This window comes from Neomonachus schauinslandi, chromosome 12 (genome assembly GCF_002201575.2).
Source record: "Neomonachus schauinslandi chromosome 12, ASM220157v2, whole genome shotgun sequence".
In the NCBI taxonomy this organism is placed as follows: Eukaryota; Metazoa; Chordata; class Mammalia; order Carnivora; family Phocidae; genus Neomonachus; species Neomonachus schauinslandi.
The window spans coordinates 38,570,232-38,597,916 of record NC_058414.1 but is presented as its reverse complement, the minus strand read 5'-3'; the positions used below and the strand labels follow the sequence as shown (position 1 = coordinate 38,597,916).

Sequence of the window (27,685 nt, the reverse complement as noted above, 5' to 3'; positions counted from 1 at the left end):
CTTTTCTCTTTTCAGAGGACGTTAAGCAAGTTTTTGGACAGACCACAATTCATCAACGTATTCCATTTAACTGGGATTCAGAATTTGTGCAACTACATTTTGGAAAAGAAAGAAAAAGACACCTGACATATGCAGAATTCACTCAGTTTTTACTGGTGGGTCCAGCTCTTAAAGAGTAAATAAGTAAAACTGGGATCCTGATTTACCTCAAAATTGCTAACCTAGACAAACCATCCTATTTGAAAGTATGTCTTCATTAGTATGTAAACAAGATATGATTAAATGGGTTCCTACAGACTGTGTAGAATCCCTTCCTGTGGAAAAGGAATATGCATTGAGGCCCCAGGAAATCAAGTGATTTGCTGAAAAGTCACATAAGTCGGGGAAGGGGCAGGATTGGAACTTGAATTCTTGGCTTATGACTAGTTCCACTACTATACACCAATATTTTGTGGTCCCATCATTAGACCACTGATGATGCCAGTGGACAAGTAGTAACAAAACATGATTGCACTTTAGTTGTCCTCCTGAAGTGTAATTCTTAGAATGTTTTAATTCCAATATTAACATTTAGTCACTAAAGGTCAATATCTGTATGGTATGTAGGCTGTATGATTCTTTCTTTTGGACTTTGATGCATTTGTTTTGTTTCTCTAACATTTAATTTTATTTATATTTTATTAAATGTAATTTAAAAAGACTCATTGAAGGCCATTATTTTGCTGTGTTTAAATTCTGGGTCTTGAGGGAAAATTTGCCAGGGAAATGACCTTCTTTCCTTTGTCACTAGAAATGTCTTTGGGGGTATCCTGCTGCCCCTGTTTATTTCATGTGCCTAAGACTTTGCCAGAGCCTTCTGAGGTGTGGTGGCAAGGTGTAGTGTCAGGGTGGATGTTCAAGGCTCAAGAATGCATGCACGCAAACACACACACGCACGCGAGTAGGCTGTGTCATGTGCTCATTCAGTCAGCATTTTGTGGGATCCACTCTCAGGCACGAGCATATGTACTAGGTTGACTTTAATAGGTACTTCTGTTTTTGACTTTTAGTGGTTTTGTTATGATATATAAAATTTGTCATGCTATTTATTTAGTTTGCTATTATTTTCCCGGCCTTCAGAAACTTAAAGCAAGATGTTTTAAACATACCTTTGTATTTTTTTAAAATGTTAATGTCTATGAATCCCCTTTTTCTGTTCTATGTAAACACAAACCGACTTAAATAACTCAGGTGTAGAATGGAATGTGAGTTGTTGGATTTTTGCTGTTGTTTACACAAGACATTGGTGCGCAGTAGGAGGTGGTATTCATTTTGATGAGGAATAATTACAATAATGCTATTGAGACAAATGCCTCAAATTGACTTTATGGAACACGGCCTAATTAACTTTTAGCCTTAATGGGATGTTAGCAGTAGTAGGGATGATCACGTTTCCCTTTTAAGCAGGTATCAATTAGGCTGAATTGAGTCAGCTGTAAGCCACTCAGAGCGGCTTCTAGGCCTTCTACAAGATATGGAGAAACCAGAGTCAAAGATTAAATGACTCAGGGATTACTGATTGTTTCCAGCTGCAACTTGTAGGGCAGTCACTTACATTGGACTCCTTTTATAATGGTAAATGGAAAAACGTCCCACAGTGTCCTGCATGGGATGATTTTGACTTTGTAGGCAGAATGCAAGTGCTGAATGTATACTAAATTAAAATGGTTATGGTGGATAATTATCTTGGGGAGGGCCTTGCTTTGTATTCCACTCCAGGTCCAGATTTAAAGGAGTTAATGGATGTATCATGATAGACTTTCTGTGAATGTCAGTGAAATGCCAGTTTTGATGTCTACCGTTGGATTACTTCCCCCACCCCCCATTCACATGTTTTGTTGGCTTCCTTTGAACTCTTTTCTGAATGCAGGTTTAGCTTCAGACCCCTACTCCGAATGCTTGGTTGGCTTCCTTTGGGCTCTTTTCTGTAGGCAGGAACTTCTTAAAGATAGAAGAAAGCTTAATCTCCTATATTTTGGGCTCTTGCTTTGTCGAGCACACACCCGCCTTTCTGCTCTAGGGCAGGGCTCAGAAGTAGGCAGCAGCTCCCCGGCTGGTGCCAAGGTTGTGAAAGCAGATGCTTGGCCGCTCGCGCCATGAAAGGCCTGTCCCCGGGCATGCTGCTACCTGGCACCTGACAAGGAAGAGGAGCGGCCATCGGGACAGCTGAGAAGTGTTTGTGTTTTCAGGGAGCCTTAGTGGTATGTAGAGAAAACACTGCTCTGTCCCACAGACGGTCCTAGAAGGGAGTTCGGGCTGCTTCCAGCCAACTGAAGTGTCCCATTTGTGAGTTACCTGTGCTGGTCTACGTACAGCTGCTTGTGACCGGTGAGCAGAGCCATTCTCTGGCAAGGTCAGATTTCTGTTTTCTTCCCGTATGAGTGTTTTACTCTATCTGAGCACGTGCGAGTTTGTTATAAGCCACCACGTGGCTGTGAGGACTTGACATGTTCACTGTCTGGCCAAGCTGCCCACTCGCTGGGCTGGTGCCAGTCATGGGCGCTGCTTGAATGCTTTGCTGGTGTGTTGTTTTCTGTGCTTTGGTTGTAACTTCATAAAGTGGTGAATCAATTTGATATTCTTTGAGCTAAGCATGCCTGACTTACACTTTCCATGTAAATGATAGTGTTGAAGCAAGAAGCAGGGATACAAAGCCTCCTTCCCAGAGTCTTGTTCCTAGTTGATAGAGAAGAATTTCAGAAGCAAGTGGGACTGCAGTCCTGTTACCCCATCAATGATACTGTTGAATTTACTGCTCCTGTGTTTTGTCTCCAGGTCTGTCGTCCTCTCTTAACTACATGAGGAGTGTGTATGTGTGAATGGGAGTAGTTTGATATGAGGGTATGTAGGTGTATTTTAAAATATTGTGAATATTTCCACATACATCTATTCTTTTTTTTTTTTTTAAAAGATTTTATTTATTTATTTGAGAGAGAGAATGAGATAGAGAGCATGAGAGGGGGGAGGGTCAGAGAGAGAGGCAGACTCCCTGCTGAGCAGGGAGCCCGACGTGGGACTTGATCCCGGGACTCCAGGATCATGACCTGAGCCGAAGGCAGTCGCTTAACCAACTGAGCCACCCAGGCGCCCATATACATCTATTCTTGATTTCAATTTTATGGTTGCTAGTTGAAAATGGGTTTTAATATACTGAATTTTTTAGAAAACAATTTGGAGAAATACTCTTCTTCTATACCTGATGGAACTCCTGTTCATAAATGGCATCAACTTAAACTCTCTACCCTGTGCAGAGTATTTCTTGTGCTGTGATTATGACTCGCTTGAGACAAACCACCCAGTTGAGCAAATGTTTGCAGAACATGCAGGGTTTGTCCAGAGGCCTTGTGCAAAGGGCCAAGAGGTACAGAGATAACAACTTTTTAGATCCTTACAATGCACAGGTCTAGGGGTTGTTGCTGTGTTTATCCATCCGATAGCTCAGAAGGAACAGCTGCAAGCAAGTGTGTACACCCCACAAGGCTGCTCTCTTGTAGCAAAAACCCTCAGGAGTTTGTAGCACAGACCCTTATGGCAGCTGTAAAGCTGAAACCAACATTCCAAGTGTGGTCAGGGCAGCCATCGAAAGGACAAACTTAAAGGACCAGATACCAGCATAAGTACATCTAGTTAACTACCCCATTTTACAGATGAGAAACTGAGGCCTTTCGCTTTAGGCCTCTTAGCAGTATCTCATTTGTGAGTTTGATTTGCATTTTCTGAATGTCTAATGATGCCAAGTGTCTTTTCATGTGCTTAGTGGTCATTTGTATATCTTCTTTGGGAGATCATTTTTAGTTGGTTATTGTGTGGACATCATAGGCAAATGTGAGCACAGAGTGAGACCTCTTAAACTTTTCTGCTAAATTATTCTGTTGGTACTAAGATTCACTCTTGAAAATAGAAGTAATAATAGTAACAATCTTTATAATTTATGAAGTGCTTTTAAATATTCTGTTTCTGATAATAGCATCCCAATACTGTGAGAGGTAATTATCATTACCCCCTATTGTATGCAAAAGAATAAACGGACTCTAGGTAAAAGTTTGCATTTACCGGTAATTTTCTGGGGAAAATGCTCATGGCTTTCACTGGGTTCCCAAAGGAGTACCCCAAACGAGTACACAGAAACTATTAGAGCTTAGTAGCTTCTTCCATAAGATCACAGACTTGTGAGGGATTAAAAATATTATGCTGTTGCCATTTTATTACATTATCTCCAGGGCCAAGGCTATAAAAAACTAGTTTCTGTTCCTGGAAAGGGCTGTGCTTCTGAATGGTGTACAGTCATGCCTTGTTGGACATTGAGCATTCCTGACCCCCATCCATTAATTGCCAAATATAACAAAAGAGGCCCTTAGTAGGGGTATGTGTTTCTGTCATTTTCAGTTACCTTTTTTTTTTTTTAAGATTTATTTCTTTATTTTAGAGAGAGGGAGAGAGCGAGAGCACAAGTGGGAGGGACAGAGGGTGAGAGAGGGAATCTCCAGCAGACTCTGCACTGAGCGCAGAGCCCCACACAGGGCTCGATCCCATAACCCTGAGATCATGACCTGAGCCAAAACCAAGAGTCCAGTGCTCAACCGACTGAGCCAACCAGGCACCCCTGTCATTTTCAGGTAAGACATTTTCAGGTGTCATTTTGATGATCTTTTATAATCATAGGTATATATTTCACATATTATTAATAATTTTAAAATAATCTACACATAGATTCTAGTTGCTCCAGATTCAGAATAGAAAAGTCTAGGATGGCTACCAAATGCAATATATGTGTTAACTAGAAATCTGTTTTCAGTTACCTCTCACATAGCATTTTCCAGCTTAGAAAGTGCTTTTACTCGTTTTTGTCCTTGTGATCATCTTAGATGTTAAGCATTTGCCATTGTTTCTGTATGAAAGATGAGGACACAGAGGCTTAGTTTTCTGGAGTTGTTCAAGGTGAGATATGTGGAACTGAAGCTGATTTTAATTTTCATAAGTCTCTAGCAATGTTTTTCAGATTTTGGGTAAAATTTTTCTGAAGTGATTATTTTAAAAGACAGAATCGTGGCCTCTCTGCCCCTCAAGGGTCTGTTTCAGTAGGTCTGGACAGGGCCTAAGAAACTGCCTTTCAAACAAGAATCCTGAATTGTGATATTCCAGATGGTCCAAGGGCCACACATTGAGAAACACTGGTCTAGACTACAAAAACCCTGACTGTTTAAAAAGCACAGAATCGGGTTTTCAGGTTTTCATCCCAGTGTTGGTGGAAGCTTAGACAGGCAAACATGATCAGATTTGTGTTCCAGAAAGATCGTCCTGGCTGTTGTGTGGAAAATCCAATGGAGTGGGATCTCATTGAGGTCAGGGAAGACTGGTTGGTCACTTTCTAATTCCAGAGAGAAACAACAGTGGCCTTGGTTGGATGGTAATGGTGATGAGCCAAAGCAGGTGGATTCAAGAGAAAGTGAAGGGATAGGCCTGATCAGGCTTAGTGATTTAATAGGATGGAGACAGTTAAGGATAAGGTAAAACTCCCAGTTCACACCTTTTTTTAGGTGAGTTTCAGGCTCGGGCAAGTGGAAGGGTGGTGATGGGTTACTGAAATGGGGCACACAGAGGAGGCGGTTTTCCCGAGGGGCTGCAGAGCAGTGCTTTGCTTGTAATCGCTCTTCACTTGTGTGCTGCTGGGCTATTTCCACCTCTTCAGTTCCTTGGAGGTCAGATGGTACTATAGGAGCCCCACTTATGGGCCCACAGACTTGGGCATTTCCAAGGAATTCTGTTCCTCATTTTACGGAGCCAGGAAATTTCTTCTGTTTCCAAGGGCCTTCCTCCTCTTGCTCGAAAAGAAATCATCAAGAAATGAGCAATGCTCTGAATTCACGAAGAGGCCAGAGTTTGAAGTTTGGGTTGCTTTAATTTCCCAAGAAATAGGATTGCTGACTTGGGAGGGAATGGGGCTAAAAATCCTCTCTAAATGTCTTCTCCTCAAATAGAATTTAAGAATGAAGTTACCTAACCCAACAGAGAGCCCTGAACACAAAGGTGTGGGTGTTTTACTGTAACTTTATTCAGGTCCCCCTTTTGTCAGAAGAGGATGAGTCACTGTAGATAGTTGGGAGTAGCACCTGGGAATCAGAGCTGTCTCGTGTCCTAGACTGGACACACACACTGGCAAGGATCTCGAGTTCCGTGACAGTCCTGTTGGATGCCAGAGCATATTTTCATGCTAATAACGGCAACTGAACAACTTGGGTTATTTTTGTGAAGTGAAATTGACCCATTTTGGCTTGTGGGTCAGCATGGTGTACAGATCCGGGCTAGTCTTTTCAGTGTAAAATGGACGTTTTGGTTATTTCGTTTCTGAGCCCTAGAGAGTAGAGCTCTGGAAGCTACTGTTTCCAGGCGCTGGTGGTTGTCGCCTGTCACTCTTCCGGCCAGAGATCGGCTGCTCCTGGCCAGCTGTGGTCGACCCTTTAGAGTCACCGTCACTTAACAGCGCTGTACTCGTCATGCCATCCTGGTAAAGGCAAAGCTTTCAACACAAAAAAGAAATTGTACACCCCCCCACCACCACCAAACAGAAGGAAACGTAGCCTTCAGCCATGGCAACATCAAATTCTCAAGCTTTGGAATTGATAGAACACGTCAGGTGTGAACAAAAAACCATCACTTGTCAAACTCACTGAAGCCATAGTCGTTTAAACAGGTTAGTAGACAGTAACAAGGTCCTTGTTTAGGATCGAATAACCCAAGCCATTTGTATCTCTCTTTTGTCCCTCACCTTGCCATCTGTATTAGTTAAAATACCTAGACCATGGATCTTTAGTAGCCAGAGACCATGATTATATTTGCATTTTTAACATGTGAGTGCTTTTTATGTTGATCTTTAAGTTGGACCAGATGGAGTCTGAGTACAGCTTCGGTAGTGTTTCATAAATACAGCCCCAACTTGATATTCCAAAATGAAACGAGGGAAAGTAGCTAATGTTGTTTGCCCTCAGCTCTTCTAGGAGATTAGATTGTATTTTGTGTTCAGCTGGAAGCCATTGCTAGTTTGGTGGTGGGTGACTGCAGATGTGGTCCTGTCCCGGTCACTTGGAGAATTAGATGCAGGACGCATTGCGTTCACGTTGCACTTTCCACTCTCTGGGCAGAGGAAATGAGAATTCATCATGCTGTTGCGTCCGTGGTGTTTGTCTGCTTGCTGTTTTGCTGAGCAGCCTGGTGTGCAGGCTTTTACAGTAACATCCTGGTAAAAATGAGCACTCCATACAACATCTCCCCAGCTGCTACCCACTGTGAAGTTTAACGTTAAATCAGAAGAGTAAGGAAATCGAGATGGAAGAGCTCTGAACTTGGTTTCTGCCGAGGTGTTGCTGTGCGTGCAGGGCCACATGCAATGCTCTGCTAAGGACTTTTTCAATTAAAGGCCCCACCCAGTGAACTGGGGATGAAATTTCACCCTGAACTCTGGAAGTCTGGCCGCATGGGTGGAATATGGGGGACACAGAAAAACGTCACGAATGGGAACTACTTATCTCTCTCCCTGTTCCTTTGCTAAGTTCTGTTTTTAACTCTGTTTAGTAATATGTGGATCTTTATTTTAACTAGATTTTTTTCCCCTCCGAATTAGCACAGGATTGTGAAAATGAAGCGGATACTTGTATGTTGAATACAGGTTCTGAAACTCAATGTAATACAGAATTTATTTAAAGGAGGGCTAAATGTGATACCATATTTTTAAAGCAAATCTTTATACAGTTTCTTCCTTGTTTTCTTAAATAATTACCTGCATTTTCCCCAGAATTCTTTTGAGTCATATCCTTATTGATAACTCCCTCCTTTTATTAAAGTTTTAGTTGTTTTTTTTTTTTTAATTTCATAGCTGTACAAAACACAAAACATGCAAACTAGCCAGGGGTCTTTTTTGGTGTTCTTGGCTTTATAATATAAATCATCTGGATCTGCTGCTTGTTTTGAAGGTCTGTTGGTCTATTTTGTTTTGTTTTGTTTTGTTTTTGTTCTGATAAATTGTCCTCAGGCTGAAGCACAAACTTGCATGTCTGAATAGAGGTGGAGAGAATTTTTGCATTCAAAATATACCCACTTGAAAATTGGACATTATTAAGGAAATGACAGGCCTGGAACTATTAGAAGCATGAATGTTAGACCTGAAGTGGTGTAACCCCCCCTCTATATGTTTATTTCTGTACAGCTAGCAATTTTGAAGAGTTTGATTTTTTTCTTTCCCTCCAGCAATCTGAATGGGTGTGCTGAAGTAGTTGGAAACGGCTGCAGTAAAAGCCTATTCCATTAATCATCATGCAGCAGAATAGCAGGAACAGAAAACCGTTCGCTGGCAAATAAGAAAGAGAAATTGGGCCTCCTTTCATGTGCTTGAGCAGAACTGCCTTCGAGATAGCCCTGGGGCTCCTTGCTCTGTGACCTTGTGGCCTCGGGTGGAGGATGGCCCTTTCTCCTTAGTCTTTGCCGTCCCTGTCAGCAGCACTTAGCAAGCGCCCCGTCGCCTGGCACTGGTGAGAGCTGAGCTCCCTTGGCAGGGCTGTGCCATCTTCCCAGCTCTCTGGGTTTCCCACCAGGTCCCAGGCCCTCTGTTGTATTTCCATACTCACTTTTTTTAGATATCAGTTGCATTCTTTGGTCACTTGGCTGCTCTTTTGATGTACTGTGGGCCGATCTCCTCTATTTCTACAAGTGTTATTTTTTTCTTCGGGTTTTTGCTAGGCGTCCCCCGAAAAGGAACAGACAGTCCATGTAGGTTAAGATTGCAACTCCAGAGCCGGACCGCTCAGGTGCATGTCCAGGTTCATCCTCAGCATCATGTGACCCTGAGCTGCTCTTTACTTCATTTTCCCAACTACTAAATGGAGGTGATTGTAGGGCCCACCTCGTAAGTCCGTTGGGAGGATTCATAGAGATGAAACAGGGAAAACACAATAGTCGCTGCAGCGTAACATACACTTAGTAACAGTTAAATGGTAGCTTTTGGTTTTCTCCCCCACTGAAATCCTGTTGTCTCCCTTTCCCACATTTATATTTCTGTCTGTACCTCTAGTTTTCTTTTGTTTATAGCTCAACTTCTGTTTTATAACTTAAGCCCATCTCGCCCCAAGTTTCTCATCGGCAACTGTCTCGTCTCTTTCCCCTTAGGTGTTTTCCTTCATGGTAGATGCTTCTATCTCTCTCATCATCCAAGGGGAGAATTCTTTGAGATCTATCTTGCTCCATTTTATGTATTAAGTCGTCACCAAAGCTTTTCTTAAAATCTCTTTTCCAGTTATCTGTTAACAATCCTCTTACAATTTTACCCAAGGCAGCATCAGCTAGTGGTTAAAAATCCCAGTTTTACAATCAGACAATAACTCAGAATAGATCCCAGTTCTGCCACTTCCTGGCTGTGTGACTTTGGACTAGTTAGTTAACCTCCCAGAGCTCCAGGTACCTCTCTGGAAGATGAAGATAATAATTACTTGACAGAATTATTGTGAGGCTTTCATGAAGTACCATGTTTTAAGTTCTTGGCCTGGCCTCTGGCCTGTAATTAAGTGCTTGGGCGTTCAGCCATTACTGTGTTCTCTACCCGATCTGGTCTTCATCTCTCTGTTTCTGTGGCTGGTTCAGAATGACTCAGCAGAGCCACTGTTCCTTATGAGGTGATTTTTTAAAGACTCAAAGAACCTAACACTGAAAGGGTCTTTAGAGGATTTTAAACCATTCACCTCAACAAAAATCAAAGTTCCCACTTAGTAAGTGCCTGTCATGCATGACGTCTCGTTTTTACAACCCTCCACGGTCGATGTTGCAGGGGCTCTAAGATATATACTCCCCTAATCCTCCTGGGAGTGTCATGATTGATACTTGAGCTCTGCTCATTCCTGTTCCAAACTTCAGATGTTTGTCATCATAACAGATTGCTTCCATAACTCCCTGTATTAAAATAAAGAGGTTCCTTGACATATGTTCCTTAGCCTGTTGTTGCTCAGATATTGCCAGTGACTAGGAACCTGCTACTTTGCGGTGTAGCCTGATTCATTGCTGAAGAGTTGTATAGGTTAAAGACTTTGGTGTTTTGTGCTAAAACCTGATCCCTATATTTTTTCTCCATTTTTTTTTTTTTTTAAAGAGATACAGAGGACCAGTCTAACTTCTTTTTTGTCCCTGGTAGTCCTTTAACCTTTAAAGATTTGAATGTAACTCTTGCTTCTCCCATTGTTCTCTGCTCCTCTGCTCATTTTGGAAACGATCACTATTTTACTTAAGCCCTACATCGTGCATCTCCAAGCTCTCTGTCCCACTTTTATCCCCTTGGGTTCAGATCTAGAAGCCATCAGGGTCTAGGCTCTATGGGTATGCATTAGGTTTTCTTTAAACAGCTTTGGAGGTGCCAGTGAAGAGCTTTGATTTTCAGTCACTCTGCCATCAATAGCGAGCCTGAATATCTATTTCAAAAGTCATTCATTCTCAACTTAAGTATTTACTTATTTATTTTTTAAAGATTTATTTATTTATTTGAGAGAGAGAGACAGGGAGAGCACAAGCAGGGAGAGAGGCAGAGGGAGAAGGAGAAGCAGACTCCCTGCTGAGCAGGGAGCCCAATGTGGGGCTCGATCCCAGGACCTGGAGATCATGACCTGAGCTGAAGGCAGATGCTTAACGACTGAGCCACCCAGACACCCCTCAGCTTAAGTATTTATAGAGTATCTATGTGTTGGCTCCCTAAGGCCTCCTTATTTGTCTTTCTCTACTCAGTCTCTTAGGGTTGTAAGTGAGCAAGGCCAGAAGACCTTTAGATATGGTTCCTCTTCTCCGTGGTCTCCACTCTTGCTGGGAGAACAATCCTAGCCCTTGGAGCACATAAAAGACATCTTCCTTAAGGAAAAAGTCTCAAATTTTACTGTTTTCTCATGAAAACAGACAACAAAAAATCTAGAGCATTAAGAATAATTTAAAAGCACACTTGAATTTTTGTCTTTTCATAGTTATTAAGATTCCTAAGTGTCAGATATATTTTGTCATCAGATTCCTGACGGTCACATGACCCAGGCTCCCCAGGCGCTGTGCTGAAGTGTTAGGGGCATCGTCAGGGGGCAGAACTGCCTGGGTTTGCATTCCAGCTTCGCTGCTTCCTGTGAGACTTCGTTTCCTCAACTGCCACAATAAAGTTAATAATAGTGCCCAGCTCATGGGGTTGCTGTGAGCAGGAAGTGAGTTTAAACTGTAAAATGCTTTAGAACAGTATCTGGTGCATAATATATGTTCACTAAATGCTGTTAACATGGTTGTTGTGTTGGTTGAGGTAATAGCTTTATTTCTTCACCCAGAAGACTAAATAGTCATGACATAAACAGTTGTTCTTCACAAGGCAACCCACTTCTTCAGCAAACTGCCTTTAGTTTGAGGAAACAACTAAATGTTTTCACTCTATCCTACTATTTAGAGAATGATGTTCAGTTAGCTTCTTGTTTTTCATGGAATTTATGGTGTCCCCAATCTTTCAGAGCTGTTGGAAATGTATTCTAAAGTTATTCATCATTAGAGTTAAAAGTGCTTTCATGTTCTGCGATCGAGGGATCCCCGCTAGTAAATGTTGGATCCTGAAGTGTAGGCACAGAAACGGGTAGTGACACCATCCCTGTTACAGATGCATCCCCTGCTCTGCCGTGTGAGCACCCACCCCCACTTTGTTGTCTGTTTCCCAATTTGAAATTCCGAGCAGGTTGGTCTTCGTGTTCTGAGGACATGAGCGGGCCAGGAATTCTGAGGAAATGGGGTGGCCAGGGTGGGTGATGCCTTTTCTGGTATCCTGGTCTGTGGATCCCTAAGACTCTAGTTGAGTTATAAACTGTGGGGGCAGGGGGTGGGGTGGGGATGGTAACTAAGTGAACACACCTACTGTTGTTGAGAGTAATCTTGCCTTACAATAGCTTTAGCAGTGGGTCTGGCAATTCGAAGGAGACTGTGTTCATTTACTTTCAATTGAATACATACTGTGGTCATTTTTCACTACAGGGTGTTTAACAGTTGGTTTCTTCCTCTTAAATTGGAGGCACTTATACAGAGAACACCTTCTCGTTCAGTAGAGTGTGATTTGTTCGTTCAATTGGTTTTATAGAATACCTGTCACTGAAGATGATGTCTGTGGTTTATTGAGTACCTAGTATATCTAAGGCATTCTGCCTACACCAGTAGAGGGATGAATAGGACGTAGTCTCCTTTCCCTGGCAAGGTAGGGGAAAGACAGGAATAGAAACAACTGCTTCAAGTAAGATGGAAATCTTACGGATTGAGGTGCAAGCAGGGAGCCACATGATCACATCAGTTCTTTTCAGCTAAGAGACCTACTTACATTTACTTAAGCGGTGGCATTTGAGCTAAGCCTGGAGGAAAGTGGTAGGATTTCAGGAACTACAGAAAGAAGCTGCAGTCTACACCAGGCGGAGGGAGGAATGCAGACAAAGGTCGGGGTGTGTGGAAGGTCTGGAAGGACTGAGCATGGGGTGCTGGAGACCAGGCTGAGAGTAGCTCCTTGGATTTAGTGATGTGCCATTGTGTGGCCTTTACAAGATACCCATGTGGATATATTCTCTGAGCACTTAGGAATTCTGGTCCAGCAGATAAGTGAGATTTGGATCTGGGATTCAAGCCTTCTGAGAAATCTTTGAGACCTAGGGGAGTAGAGCGAGGAGACTTGAGGACAGAGGGCTGACAGAAGCCTCCCATTTAAGTGGAAGAGTCACCAGGGAGATAAAGGTCCCAGAAGAGCCTTGGGACAGGGACAGGCTGGATCAAAACTGGCAGATGCTGTGGCTGAGAAGAAGCCTTTGAATAGGATAAGAACTCTGATTCTTACTATGGTATTGTCTTTTTAAATTTTTTTAAATTTAAAATTTTCAAACTCTTCTAAAGTAGTAAAGTATATTATACTGTGACCCACCGTGTTCCCATTATGCAACTTCAATTATTATTAATATTTTATCAAGCTTCCTTCATCTCCCACCTTTCTGGGGGAAGAGAAGGGAGATGGAGCACTTTGAAGCATGATCAGGCTTGCATCATTTCTGCTGTGCTTTAGCTCGCACCACTTCATAGGGATGATTTGTTTTTACACTACTGTAAGTCATTGTCTCGCCAAAGTTGAAAAAAAAAACAGTAATTCTCCGTATCAACTAATTAAACTTTTTTCGTTTAAATAATTTGAAGTCCTTGCAGTGCTTTTTAATTCCATAGAGATTAGATCTCTGAGGGCCCATTTGAGAAATGGGCAAGGTCATGAGGAAGATAATGAAATGCCCTTTGCAAGAGATGCTTCTCCTACACAGCACCTGGTGGGGTTTGATGAGAGGCTGTTTATTTTGCATATACGCTAACTCCCTGTGAATCACAACTGAAATCTCAATTGGGCTTCATGTCTTTAGATCATAGGAATTAAAACAGTGGTACTGCTGCAGTTTTGCCACGGCTGACCCACATACCATCCACTTCCTCATTCTGGAGCAGTGTCCTCATTCAGGACCTGTGGCCCTCTCCAGACACATTCTTGATTGTCGTGCTCTTGGGGGTAAAGGGGCTACCATCATCTAGTGCAAAGAGAGAGGGGAGGGATGCACAGGACAGCTCTCCATAACAAAAGATTAACCCACCTAAAATACCAATAGTGTCAAGCCTGAGAAACTGTATGTTAGAGGAACAGCATATTCCAGAGGAGAAGCACCTTTTTCGGTTTGTTACTATGTCACATGTTTGTGTACGAGGTTACCAGTAAGAATTTTTGTCTCTTCTTTGGAGAGAGCTTAATGTCCCTGTAGATGTCTGCATCGCCTGAGTTGGGTTTGGCCATATTTTTGGGCCTACCAAACTTCATTCCCATTTTTATTTTCTTTGTGTCCTTGGACTCTAGCAGAACACGGAAGTGATTTGGTTTCTCTGGGCAGGAGATTTAAGGTGGAATGCATTTTCCGAGACATGTTCACTGGTCTGAGCAAAGTTCTGTCTTTGGAAGAAGAGGATAGCTTGAGGGTGTTATTTAACAAGCTGGTAAGGCTTGTTAAATCAAGATACGATCTATATTTCTTCACCCTGATTTGAAATTGAGCAGTCTTTTGTAGTAATTCAGAAACATAAATTATTTCACTTTCATTATTTGTAGGAAATACAATTGGAGCATGCAAAGCAAGCCTTTGTGCAAAGGGACAATGCCAGGACCGGAAAAGTTACAGCCATTGACTTCCGAGACATCATGGTCACCATCCGCCCCCATGTCTTGACTCCTTTTGTAGAAGAATGTCTAGTAGCTGTAAGTTGTAACTTGCCCTAACGAAGCAGTTTATTTTACCTGGCAAAAGCTCAGTAAATAAGGGATTATAAGAATAATTCTTTAAAATTATGTGGAGTTTTTTCAGTTTAAAACACTAACATTTTTGTAATGTGATCCCATATATTACTAAACTTACAGACAGAGTATATTTTGGCTAGTTTTAGGGATAGGTTAATTTGTTTTCTGTATCATATGGAATATCTTAAATGTATTAACTGGTTTTAAAAAAGGAAAAACAAATTTATGGTTTCATATTAATTTTGCTATATATTTTGGGGTATGTCAAATGCTAATCTTCACTCTCGTCAAGGCAAAATTTAAAAAAAAAAATAGCGCATGCAGATATATTTCTTTGAGTGGTCAGCAGAAGAGAAACTCTAAAGCTTCGATTCACTCGGTCATTTAACATGCGTGTGTTGAAGGAACAGTGGCGCATGTGATGTGCAGGGCCCGGCTGGCCTGTGTCATAGCTTAAATCCCAGTGGGTACCTAGCCATTCTTCTGACCTCATGGACCTAGAAGGTGGCCCAGAACATTCTGTGCTGGAGGTTCCCAGGCCTTGGTCACAAAGCATAAGAATGACCAGGCATATTAAAAATACAGATAATGACATTTTCTTCCAGGCCTGTGGATTTATCTCCTATAGGTGGTGAGGTCTAGAATCTCCTTTCTAAAGCTTCCCAGGTAATTCTGATGATCATGCATATTTGGAAACCCTTACACAGTGCTTTTGTTAGTCCCAGGGAGAAGACTTTTGGAGTGTTTTTACCATGCTCTGGGTTTCCCACAATGCTTACCATAGGCAGGAACTCAGCATAGCTTTTCACTTTCACTTTATTTCCTGGTTCCTTGTTTGGGAGGCATGGAACTCTGACAAGGCCTTTTCCACTCTGCACTGTTAGTCTAGCTCCTTTTCTGGCCTTCCCCTGCCCTTCTCTACTCCATTTTAAACTCTTAGGTCAGCTGTTTTAAATGATTACTAAGTGAAGATTTATGTGGTTGTTACCTTATAAAGAAGTGCTTTCCTAATAAAAATATTTTGCCTTGTTAGGGAAGGATAGAATTTGAAACCCCAAACTGAAGTTCCATTCATAATGACCGTGCTATCTGTTTCCCTTGCCCCCTGGGAAGAAATATGGCTTCTTACAAATTCTGATTATCAGTATTCTGACCAGTCTTAACCCCCATCCAAGCATATGACATCTCATAATTTTACCGGAATACGCTTGTTTGCTAGAAATCCCACCAGTGTAAAGTCTGATTATTTATTGGTAGTTCTAAGTAACATGACAAATCATGATATTAATGTTAGATTGACCACTTTCATACTATGTTTGGGTTGGTATAATATAGTTTTACATGTCTAAGCACACACATGTGTGCATGTGTATAGTATAGTTGTGCATGTCTAAGCCTCTCAGAATTGCTCATTAGATGAAATAAACAAACTTATAAAACATTTCCAATTGAAATTTGAACTCTGTAAATTACTACTGGTCCTGTTGTTATAATCCTACACATGTATTTATTTAGTTTTCTAGGACTTGTGTGTGGAGAGTATAAGCTCTGGTCATGATTAGTTGCAGTTACTTTTAAAATTCATTTATAGCTTTTTTTTTTTAATGTGAAAAGAAAATACTTATGGCCATTTCTTCTTATCCATGCGTTCTTGATTACTTCCAAAACTAGCATTTGATATATGTACTTCTGAATCTTCTTCATTTTATAAATCCTTTGTTTATTGTTCTCCCCTTTCTTACGTTCAACTTACTTGAGGCTGCTGGAGGTACTACATCCCATCAAGTTAGCTTCTCCTATTTTAATGGATTTAATTCACTCCTTAACAACATGGAACTCATTAGAAAGATCTACAGCACTCTGGCTGGCAACAGGAAAGATGTAGAGGTGACTAAGGGTGAGTGAGAATAAATCTGAATTTTTGCCTGTTAGTATCTTGGTGTATTATCATTAGGGTAAAGAAGGCAACCAGGAAATTACGGTACAGATTTTTCTATCCCATTGACACCTATTAACCATATGGTACATGTGTGTGCTCCATCCTTTGATCAGACAAACAAAAGCAAATAAAACAATCTTCAGCAAGTTTTAAATAAACTGAAGACAGCCTTTGAATTAGGGAACCATGTAAAATTTCTTAACTGTTTTCAAATCGTGCTAAAACTTGAGCTAAATCTGTGGCTTCTAAAGTGGCCTTCAGAAGTACATGAGGAATTCCGTGAACTTATACTGGTGACAACCTCAGAACGAGATATCAACATTTTAATGTTTTTTGTTTTTAAAAAAAGAGAATTGCCTTAGGAATTGCATAGCTTCATTAATATAACCTCCCAGGCCTGATGCATGTGAAGTTTCGTATCGGCCTCCTTGTTTTCTGGGACCTGCAATTTGAATAACGTCCTGTGTCATTTATTCCAAGGCTTCCGATGAGACATCAGGCTTTTAAAGTCAATGTTAGAGAAACTATTCTGCACACTCCTTCCAGACGAATGAAGGAATTGCAATAATTCTTGCCCTGTTTGGGTTTACTTGAATTCTGTGACTGATAATAAAGTTTTGTGATGTTCACTCACTCCAGCGCCTTGAGTTAATGCTGCATTTAGTGGCTATTCCTTCTTGAATCTTTCCCTTTTAACTTTTTCCATACAGGAGAGTTTGTTCTGGCAGCTCAGAAATTTGGTCAGGTTACACCCATGGAAGTTGACATCTTGTTTCAGTTAGCAGATTTATATGAGCCACGGGGGTAAGTTGGCCTTTTTTTTTTTTTCTAATTAGCTCAATAAAAGGAGGTTAGGGGATGGAGGGGGTGGGGGTAGGAGGAGGGTAGCACACTGGGAGAAAAAGAAGCCAAATAAAAGAGGACTCTGAAATAGGGGAACAAAAAAGGGAATGTTTTCAAATTCCATATTGCAAATTTTAATAAACTAGTGTTTTGTTGTTGCTCATGCTTGTTTTTTTCCCCTCCAGACGTATGACCTTAGCAGACATTGAACGAATTGCTCCACTGGAAGAGGGAACTCTGCCCTTCAACTTGGCTGAGGCCCAGAAGCAGGTGGGCAAAAGGAACAAACTTGCTTCCTGATGTTTCTTCAGTAGGGTACCCCCAAACCTTTTCTACTCGCAGTTGCCTTTTTGGCACTGGTATCTGACCTGCCATTGTAACATTTTGCACCAAAAATCCAGACAATTTCAAAAGGCTGCAAAGAGAAATTAGAGATGTTCTGATTGATAGATAGTTGCTTGTTACTTTCAAGGATGGGGTGATTTCCTAATTGCACTGGAAGCCTGTCGCCCCACCCCCCGTGCCAAAATAGGCAGAAGATCTTTTCTTCTTCCCTAACTCTGGTGTTGGGGGATGGTGGGCCAGGCGCCGTGTTTTGGTGTCGCTGTCCCAGCGCGGCGGCACGTTGCTGACCGAAAGCCTTCTCGGCTCCACAGAGAGGTACTTCAACAGCTCATTGTGTGACTGCCGCGCCTTCCGTTTTTCTGAATATCAAAATGAGATAATTTTGTTTAGTCTGGAGTAATAGTTTGAAGGCTTTTAGACTTCTTTTCTCTGTGAAAGGATTCATAAGTTATGTGGAAACAATTTGAGGAATGCTAAATTTTATTTTATGGTTAACAGAAACCAATCTCGTGAAGTCATGAGGGTCAGAAACTTAAGACATGGGACCTCCTCATTTAACTCTTGCTCGACTTGCTGTGGGTCAGGATTAGAGAATAAAAGCTTTCATAGCATGTGTTGTGCTTACACGATGTTTGTAAAGTAAATCCAGTCACAGACGAGCGTCATTGTAGAAAAATACCTCCTTTAAGGCAAAGCCACCCCTGAATCCTGTGAGACTTAACAGTTTTTGGCTTGGAGCTCTGAGTCTGCACAGAGACGCCAGTTTGACCACAATGGGTTGATGCGGCCTACATTTTTAGGACGGGCAGGCCTCAAGCCAGCACCCCTCCTTTCAGCTCTCCCCACACCCCCTGAATGCAGCGGCGAGTTTTGTGTGCAGCGTGTAGCTCAGAGTGGTGGGTGTGTGCTCAGGAAACCGAACGAGGCACCTCTGGAATGCCGACTGGGTGTTACAAGAGGGAGCCGATGTCCCCGAGTGCAGGAGAGCGCACTGTGTAGTCACGTGCGAGGTCGCAGCTCCATTGCTCTCTGCCCTTTGATTTTTAAACACTGCTTACCAGACGCTTAGCTCTTCGTCTCTATGCAACTAGCTGTCGTAGAAATTTGGGAATTAAGAAAAAGCAGAGGGGTGTTTTGTTTTTAAAAGATTCCTTCTGTTCTCCAGCTGGCAGTGGTAGCCCACAGTTTTTCCTTCCTGCTCTCTGCAACTTTTGAGAGTTTATGGTGGGTGCTCATTGATTCTGGCCATGCAAGGGTTAGATGAGATTTACAGCAGGAAATGATTGGCTGCGGCTGAGAGGTTGAGAGCGATTCACAGCAGCCTTGCCTGGAATATTCTTTCCTTATGTAAACGCCAGTAGGCCTGACAACACTGACGGACTCAGGCAATGGAGGTCATCCACCTGGTAGGCTCCGTGCTAGCGTGGATCCTCAACAGAGTTGTGCAGGAATGGGAATCTTTCTTGTCTCATGAGCATGCTACACTTCGAGCTTCAGAAAAGTTAAATGAAAATCTGGGACTGCATTTATTTTGTCTTTTCCATTAAGAGTTAGTGATAGCGGTTAGGTCCACTGTGCGCCCTCCCCCCATTATTTTCAAAGTACTTTCACTCATTATTTTGATGCCAGAATCTAAGTCTTACATATTTATATCCATATAAAAAAAGTAGTGCCTTTCTTAAGGATGCATTTATCAAAATGAGGTTACTTGTGATTTCCGTCTGTGCAGAGATAGAGTTGGAAAAACCCCATGAAATTTGCAGAAGACATGCTTTACATTCTAAAGATGCATATTTCTATGTAAAGCTATTTTCAGTGAAGTAACTTCACAGGAGAGTCCAAATTATCTCATTCTGTTAGAATTGTGTAAGATTGACAGCAACTAAAATTCAGTGGGTTGATAGCTGGGGTTGGTAATTATTTTCATTGTTCACCTATTTTAATTATCATGGCTTTTGAAAAAACAAACTTTATTGAATGTATTCATTCAACAGGTACTGTTAAGCATTAACTATCACCCTCATTTGACAACTTTGCGTGACATAAAATTACTGTTTTATTTATGTAGAGCAGAAAAATGCACTACTCTGAGATGTTCTGGCATCAAAAACAGTAAGGATAGTAGGTCAAAAGAAAAATAAAATAACTGACTGGCGTGAAGTATGAATTTAGAAAAAAGTGGATAGGAAAGAGGAGAAAGTAACAATTACTTGTAATACAACCACCTAGTTGTAGCCACTGTAAATGTTTTGAGTTATCTCTAGGTGTTGGAATAGCCAAAATGTTAGTATGTTTTTATATGCATACATATGCCCACAAATAATTTTAATTAAAAACAACATCATATTGCACACAGTCTTTAACATTGTTCTTAAAAGATTATCATGAAATATTTCAAACATTTATAAAGGTATCATGAATACCTGTCTACCTGCCATATTCCTTTTAACCTGTTTTCACTTTATAAGCCCTTATGAACGTTTGTCTTAACATCAAATAATTCTTTTACAATGACATCTGATTTCATTTTAAGGCTGTAGCGTTTTTTTAATGTTTATTCATTTATTTAAATAATCTCCATACCCACCATGGGACTCGAACTCACGACCCTAAGATCAAGAGTCGCATACTTTATGGAATGAGCCAGTCAAGCATCCCAAGGGTACAGCATTGTTAACCAGGCCTCTATTATTGGACGTTTAGGTTACTTTCAGAGTTTTTGCTCTTAAACAGTATTGCTTTTTAACATTCATAGGTTGATCCATGTCCATATACATGATTATTTTCTAGTCTCATTTTTTATAAGTAGCTCTATGGGGCAGAGGTTATGTACAAGAGTTTGGGTGTATATTACCAAGTTTTCCTTCAAGTTTATACTAGATTAAATGGCAGGTTTGAGAAGCCCCATTTTTATCAACTCTTTCCCGGCTGGGTGTTGCCATTAGAAAACAAACTATGGTGACAGATGGTAGTTAGATTTATCATGGTGAACACTTCACAGAGTACCTCAATGTTGAAACACTTTGTTTTACACCTGAAACTAGTATATTGTAGGTCAATGACACTTGACTAAAATGAATAAACAAAAACCCCCCAAACCTCCCAGTTTGCTTGAAGAAGAATGATGTCTTATTAATGTTTTTAAGTTTGGATCTCCCTGATCACTGCCAAGAATTAAACAGTTGAAAATAGGTTCATAACGTTTTTGGGGGAGTACATAATGGTTTTCATTATGTTCAGATTTGATTTTCAGCATTAACAATAATAATAACCTTTTCTTAATAAGAACAACAGAATCTAACCCTGCCTTCCTCTTTGTTATGTTAGTTGGTATCGTGAATTTGGAACCCAGGGGGCAATTTAAAAAAATCATACGTGCTCATTTCTGTTCTGTCCTTCTTTCTGTCTCCTGCTCCCCCCGCCCCCGACTCCTGTGTGTGCTAAGAAGAAGGCCTCAGTGGACTCCTCCCGACCGGTTCTCCTGCAGGTTGCGGAGTCGGCCTACAGGTTTGGGCTGGGTTCCATTGCTGGAGGTTAGTCATGGATGAGTGCAAATTTTTCACTTTTATCATTCCTCTGATTTTTTTCTCTGATTTTCCACCTTACAGTATTAATGGACAGAGCCTTCCTTGGTCTTTCCAAGCGCATGTCCCGTGTGCACCTCTGGGATGGGACAAGAGCAAAGGGAACTCCCCCCATACCTGCCTGCGGTCAGGGCCTTTTTCACTTAGCTGCAGATAGGCTTGGGTGAACAACGCAGTTAGGCTGTAGGTGATGTGTTTCTGTACGTTTGAACTGTCTGGGACATCATTTTATCAGGAGACACTTGAATGAAAATCCAGAGTTGTTTATTAGGAAAGTTCATGCCATTTGACAGTCTGTACATGCCCAGTTTGTTCCTCTGCTTCATCAGGCTTCTCTTTGACATTGACCAGTGGTATTGTCTGATTTTAGCTGTTGGAGCCACTGCTGTGTATCCTATCGATCTCGTAAAAACTCGAATGCAGAACCAACGATCAACTGGCTCTTTTGTGGGAGAACTTATGTATAAAAACAGCTTTGACTGTTTTAAGAAGGTGCTACGCTATGAAGGCTTCTTTGGACTGTACAGAGGTTAGTGCTGTGTGCTGAATCCATGTAAGGTGAAACAGTAGCCAGAAGGTTTGGTTTTCCATCTGCATGCCTGAAATGGATTAGGGAGACTGCATTACAGTGGAAATGCGGCAGATTCTCAATTATCCATGCTGATGGGAGTAGGCTGGAGGCATCCAGGGCATGGCTAATCAAAACAGCCCATAGTCTGAAAGCCATTTATATTGCTCTTTAGTATGTTTTATTTCTTAAAATAATTATTTTTTATAAATATCCTCCGTGGGTTTTTTAAAAGGCTAATATTGGGGCACCTGGGTTGCTCAGTCGTTAAGCGTCTGCCTTGGGCTCAGGTCATGATCCCAGGGTGCTGGGATCGAGCCCCACGTCCGGCTCCCTGCTCCTCAGGAAGCCTGCTTCTCCCTCTCCTGCTCCCCCTGCTTGTGTTCCCTTTCTCGCTGTGTCTCTCTCTGTCAAATAAATAAATAAAATCTTTAAAAAAAAAAATAAATAAAAGGCTCATTTTGTTTGTTGTCTTGAAGTAACTCTGCTCACCAGTTAAAAGGAAAAGGCATCCCGGGGACGGGACAGAGCCTACTTGGGATTAATGATTGTCCTTGAATATACCCCAGAGAAGTCTATCAGGCGGGTAACCAAGGGTTCAGTGGAGTCCTCCTTTACTGCCTCTTTCTTAAAGATGCCTCTTCCCTTCCCCTCACTCTGTACCCAATGGAGTTGAGTCATACACCACTCTAACAGGTAGTCCTATCCATCTGCTCCTTCAATCATCTAAGGCTCATGAAGCAAGGGAAACAGTAGCAAGATATATGGCATCACTGATAGAAAATATCCCACAGATCCTGACTGGTTTTCCATTGTCATTGGCCTAAAGAGGCTTGACTTTATTTCCCAACCTCTCTGTATTGCCTTTTACAAAGAGAAAAGAAGTAAGTGTATTTGCATCAGCAACTAAAATACTGTATTGCGGGGCACCTGGGTGGCTCAGTTGGTTAAGCATCCAACTCTTGGTTTTGGTTAGGGTAATGAGATCGAGCCCCATGTTGGGCTCTGTGCTGGGCGTGGAACCTGCTTAAGATTCCCTCCCTCCCTCTGCCCCTCCCCCTGTGCACGCACACTCTCTCTTTCAAAAATAAATAAAATAAAATACAGTATTGCAAGGCGGTTCAAGCTGAGCCACTTTGCCATTTGGCAACTGCACTGTTGGCAGGGTCTTCCCTCCCTTTCAATGCTTGCTCTAGAAGAAAATAGTATTTAGTACTCTGGGGACAGACCTTGAAACTGGCAGCCACGTAAACCTTTGCCTCTAGGCCTCTTCTGCCATCTGCTGACTCCAGTCTTCATCTTATGCATCCAGGTGTAAAAAAACAAAGACCCCTCTTGAAATCTCTCACCTTATAAACTAGGGGGTTTTGAACTCCAGAGAAGTTCCATTTTGCAGGTTCTGTTGTGTAGGTAGATAACTCCCATCAAAGGCCTTTTGATCTGTTCTCTGCCCTCTTTCCCTCACCCCCTGCCTCTTCTTACAATCGAGAAGGTCTTTGACCCCAGGTGATTGATGATGACCCTTACAGGGTCACTGCCTTCCATTGAAATACTCTTCTGTCCTGGTGACAACAAACCTCACAGATGAAATGTCTCCCAGGTAGTGCAAGGTTAATGTCACAGTGCCTGCTTTGCTGTGATTCGGGCAAAGGCTGCCACCTTCCCTGTTCCCGTGGGTTGTGTTCTGCCTGGAGAGCTTTGCGTGTCAAGCCAGAAGCACGTCTGAGCCTTCCCATTGCTTCCCAGACTACTTTTATGGCCTTCCCTCGGGATTGGATTAAATGTCGAGAGTGCCTTTAGGATTGTGAGAAATACTTTTTGTCCTGCTGAATGTCTTTAATATGCTTGTGTTGACCTGGTTTGATTTCATGTTGGGTCCCTTCTCTTTCCTCTTTGACCAGTCTGACAGATCTTGATTCTTGGTTGTATACAGATTTTCTTCCTTGACCTATTCCTTTAACCCCATAGACAGGACAGCTTAAAGCATACCTGAATATTGAGTGCCGAGCTAACATGGCCATCCCACAAACCTCTTGCTCTTTCAGAGATTATATCTGTAAGATGAGGGGTTTGGGGGAGGGGGCGGAGCTAGTTTTAACTCCTTAGGGAAGGGGAGTCAGCCCCCCATTAGAGATGGAGGCTCACTTTGAAAACCAAAGACACAGTTCTCCCCCTTTTCCTGGTTTAGAAACAGCCATTTATCTCACCTGTTTTGGCTGCCTGAACCCTAAAGGGTTCCCTTTCAGAGGATGCTAGGTAGAATGTGAGTATAAGAAGATTAATTCTGGGAATCATTTCTGTTCATTTCCTCTTGACTTCTTCTATTTTCTAGTAAATGATTTTAAAGCGAAAGATTTATTATAAAACCTTGTTTGGTTTCTTTCTTTAGTTTGGATCTTGAGAGCAAAGAGATGATTGGCAGTTCAGGTTAAAAAAATTATTTATAACCTTGCTTCATAAAAATGACCTGTTCCTGTTACTGCTTAGGTGGGGACCAGTTCCCTTCCGTGCTTTGCACATAATCATTAATTAATAATTGTATGTAACTGCTTATTTATGAATGCTTGTCATTAGGGTGGCAGAAAGATCAGATGAAAATGGGAAGCCATCAGTACTAGCAGAGATTCTAAGAGAAACAACAAGACCTGACGTACCCCTGGGAATCACTATCGTAACCTGTGTGTGCATAGTCAAGACAGTGCACGGCATACGTGTGATTTTTTTTGACTATAAATTTCTCATTAGATGTAGTTCTGCTGTTTAAAAATTTTATTTTAGGGCGCCTGGGTGGCTCAGTCGGTTAAGCAGCTGCCTTTGGCTCAGGTCATGATCCCAGGGTCCTGGGATCGAGTCCCGCATCGGGCTCCCTGCTCTGCGGGGAGCCTGCTTCTCCCTCTCCCCCTGCCTACTTGTATTCTCTCTCTCTCTGTCAAATAAATAAATAAAATCTTTAAAAAAAAAATAAAATAAAATAAAAATTTTATTTTAAGGGAAACTTGAATTTCAATTTTAGGAATTTAGAATTACCTCTGATAACGCTTCACCTAGCAGGATGTAAGACGGTGTCAGAGGACATCTCTAATTTATAAACATGTTTTGAAATACGGAGCCAATTTTTTTATTAGGGAATTTTGCTTAACGTGTAATTTTTCTGCATCAATACATATATAATTGCTAATATTTCCTGAATAGTATAATTTGGGAATGTTGCACAAGTAAGGTCTCTCCCCCTATTTTTAAAATTATCTTTATGCATATTTCGGAAAAAAGTTGGCAGTTAACCCTGAAAGAAGATGCTTGCAGCATGTATTCTTATTATAAGGTTAATAAGCATCTTTCTCCCTCTCTTTTTTTCCTTTTCTTCCCATAACAAGAATACAGATCTCTGAAGGGGCGCTGTGTTTGTATCAAGAGGTAATTCCTGTGCAACAGCTAGAATGAAGGTTCTTTCTAAAGAACTCTTGAGCCCCCCACCACAGGTGATTTTTCTGTTTGCTTTCTCTGGCCGCTCCCAGCCTCCACATGGAGTCCGGGAGGTTATCCAGTCCTAAATGGAGAGCACATTTCAGTCACTGCCCCAGGGTCCAAAGGGGAGTGTCAGCAACTGTCCTCAGCCGACCTGGTGGCGTCCTGGGCCTCCAGCAAGCCACAAGGCCTTGTAGTATTGGGGTTTCTTTTTTTTTTAATTTATTTTTTTTTATTCTTTTTTTTTTTTTTTTTTTAAGATTTTATTTATTTATTTGAGAGAGAGAATGAGATAGAGAGAGAGCATGAGAGGGAGGAGGGTCAGAGGGAGAAGCAGACTCCCTGCTGAGCAGGGAGCCCGATGTGGGACTCGATCCCGGGACTCCAGGATCATGACCTGAGCCGAAGGCAGTCGCTCAACCAACTGAGCCACCCAGGCGCCCTATTTTTTTTATTCTTATGTTAATCCCCATACATTACATCATTAGTTTTAGATGAAGTGTTCCATGATTCATTGTTTGTGCAACACCCAGTGCTCCATGCAGAATGTGCCCTCCTCAATACCCACCACCAGGCTAACCCAGTATTGGGGTTTCTTAGGTCTTACTCTCCATGTCTCTGCAGCTCACTGTTCCTTGTCTCTGAGAGTCTCTTATTCTGGAGGGATCAGGAAGGAGCCCCTTGGAAATACTATGAGACTGACTCTGCAGACCTTCTCAATTATATATACTACTTTCTTTACAAGAAAATGATTTCCCAAGGTTTTTCTGTAATTTTTGAAAATCAGACCCCCAGGCTAAGTCTAAGTCCGCCTGTATGAAGGGAAATAACACCTGAAATAATCCAGATCTGCCTGAAGTCACTTGTAAAAGGCTTCCTTTATTTCCTCCCCACTCTCCAGATTGATTTCATGCACTCAGGTGTTTAAAATTTTTAATGAAGTACCTGACAGCTCATTTGGTTTGAATGAACTGCGTGACCAAATGAGTCAGTTATTGGCCTGCTATTGACTTGGCATATTAAAGAGAAACAATCGATTGGGTAATCATCCCCAATTAAGTGCTCTTACCAATCCAGGAATAACTAATTTCTGCCTTTAAACTTTGCTGTACTCTCCTCTCTCAGATGCTTGGGGTAATGAGATGAGCAGCCTTAGAAAATGGAAAATGTTTGGGGGAGGATCTTTGGGAGAAAGATTCAAGAGAAATCAGAATCCATGAGAAATACTTCTTAAAGGAAGGTTTTTGTTTCTGTTGATGGGAGAAGTCATAAAAAAAAAATCTGCCAGAAAGAGAAATTAGATCATTTTATGAATTAAACTTAATTTGGAGCACTACTTAATTTTCGAGTTAATTGGCAAAAAAATTTTTTTTGTTTGTTTTAATTAAACCATTGATCTGAGCATACAGAGTCTTAAATGGGTCTATTTCATGTTGTCTCTGTGGTGCGAAAGCAGTCATCTTCCATCCTGGAATGTTCTCAAGGTGACATCTAGAGGATATTGTGGTGATATCTCAGGAAGTTATTGATACGTTTGCATTCTGGAAGGAAGTTTTGTCAGACAGCTAGTTTAAGCAAGGCCTCTTCTTGTGGTTAATGGCTCTGTAGAGGGGAGTACCCAAATTACACGGGTCTGCGGTGAAATTCCTTCTTGCATAATTCTTGTGGATAAAAATAAATTAAAAAAAAATTCTAGCACCAAAATAAAACGATTGGAGTTTCTACAACTGTTTTGCATAACTTAAGAACGCATGTGTCTTGGAACCAACTGCAGTGAATCTTTGAACTGCGCCAAATCATGGCTGTCAGTCCATGTCCAGCAAAGCTTCTAATGAGCACAAAATAGATTGGTTTGAATCTTATTTTTTTTTTTTTTGGCCAGTTTTTTGCATTAAGGGTATTAATTTAGGGCATTAAGGCTGTGAAAAGATCAGAAGGCAGACATTTGCTTCTAGGAAACCATAAGCTGGGTACTCATATCTGTGGAGATCTATAGGAAGCACAGGGTGTTAACATGGGAGGCAGAAGTAGTACAAGGTCAGACCAAGGAGGGTGGGTGCGTTGTCAGAGGCCCCAGAGGGCCGGATGACGACAGCGGTGAGCTTAGAAACTTGGGAAGGATGACGAAAAGATCGAAGTAGACAAAGCCCAGGGAAGAAGAGATTGAGTGAGTTAGCGCTGGGCCTGCAGAATGGTCATTTATAACCAGTTACTGCCATCGCTGAAGCTGCAGCAAGCAGAACAGATTAAACTTCAGCAGCAAGGAGTTGAGGTAGAAGAAAAGATGACTAGGAGTTGTCATGTACCAGACGGAAGGAGGGGATAGGACCTCTCTTCCCAATGATCTTCACTTCTAGAAAGCCAGCCCCAAAGCAGGAGTCAAAGGAACTAAATCCTTCCTAGACTATAAATCAGTATCAGTCATTTACATTTTGACACTCAGTCTTCCAAAGGCATCCTGGGCCATGGCTGGTTCTTGACATTTGGAGTAAAACATTTAACCCAGATGAGAATCATTTAAATCTGGCCATCTGCACTGCCCCCCCCCCCCCCCCCCCCCCCCC

General features: G+C 41.7%; 1 protein-coding gene across 1 annotated transcript in view; it reads left to right on the top strand.

Moving 5' to 3' along the window:
* SLC25A13 (solute carrier family 25 member 13) overlaps positions 1 to 27,685 on the top strand; it is a 177,130-nt gene that overhangs the window by 88,226 nt on the left and 61,219 nt on the right. The window contains exons 5-11 of the mRNA XM_021689816.2: positions 16 to 155; positions 14,192 to 14,338; positions 16,136 to 16,274; positions 17,027 to 17,120; positions 17,345 to 17,429; positions 20,950 to 21,037; positions 21,459 to 21,617. Coding sequence (XP_021545491.1) covers positions 16 to 155; positions 14,192 to 14,338; positions 16,136 to 16,274; positions 17,027 to 17,120; positions 17,345 to 17,429; positions 20,950 to 21,037; positions 21,459 to 21,617 — 852 coding nt within the window. The remainder of the gene's footprint in view (positions 1 to 15; positions 156 to 14,191; positions 14,339 to 16,135; positions 16,275 to 17,026; positions 17,121 to 17,344; positions 17,430 to 20,949; positions 21,038 to 21,458; positions 21,618 to 27,685) is intronic.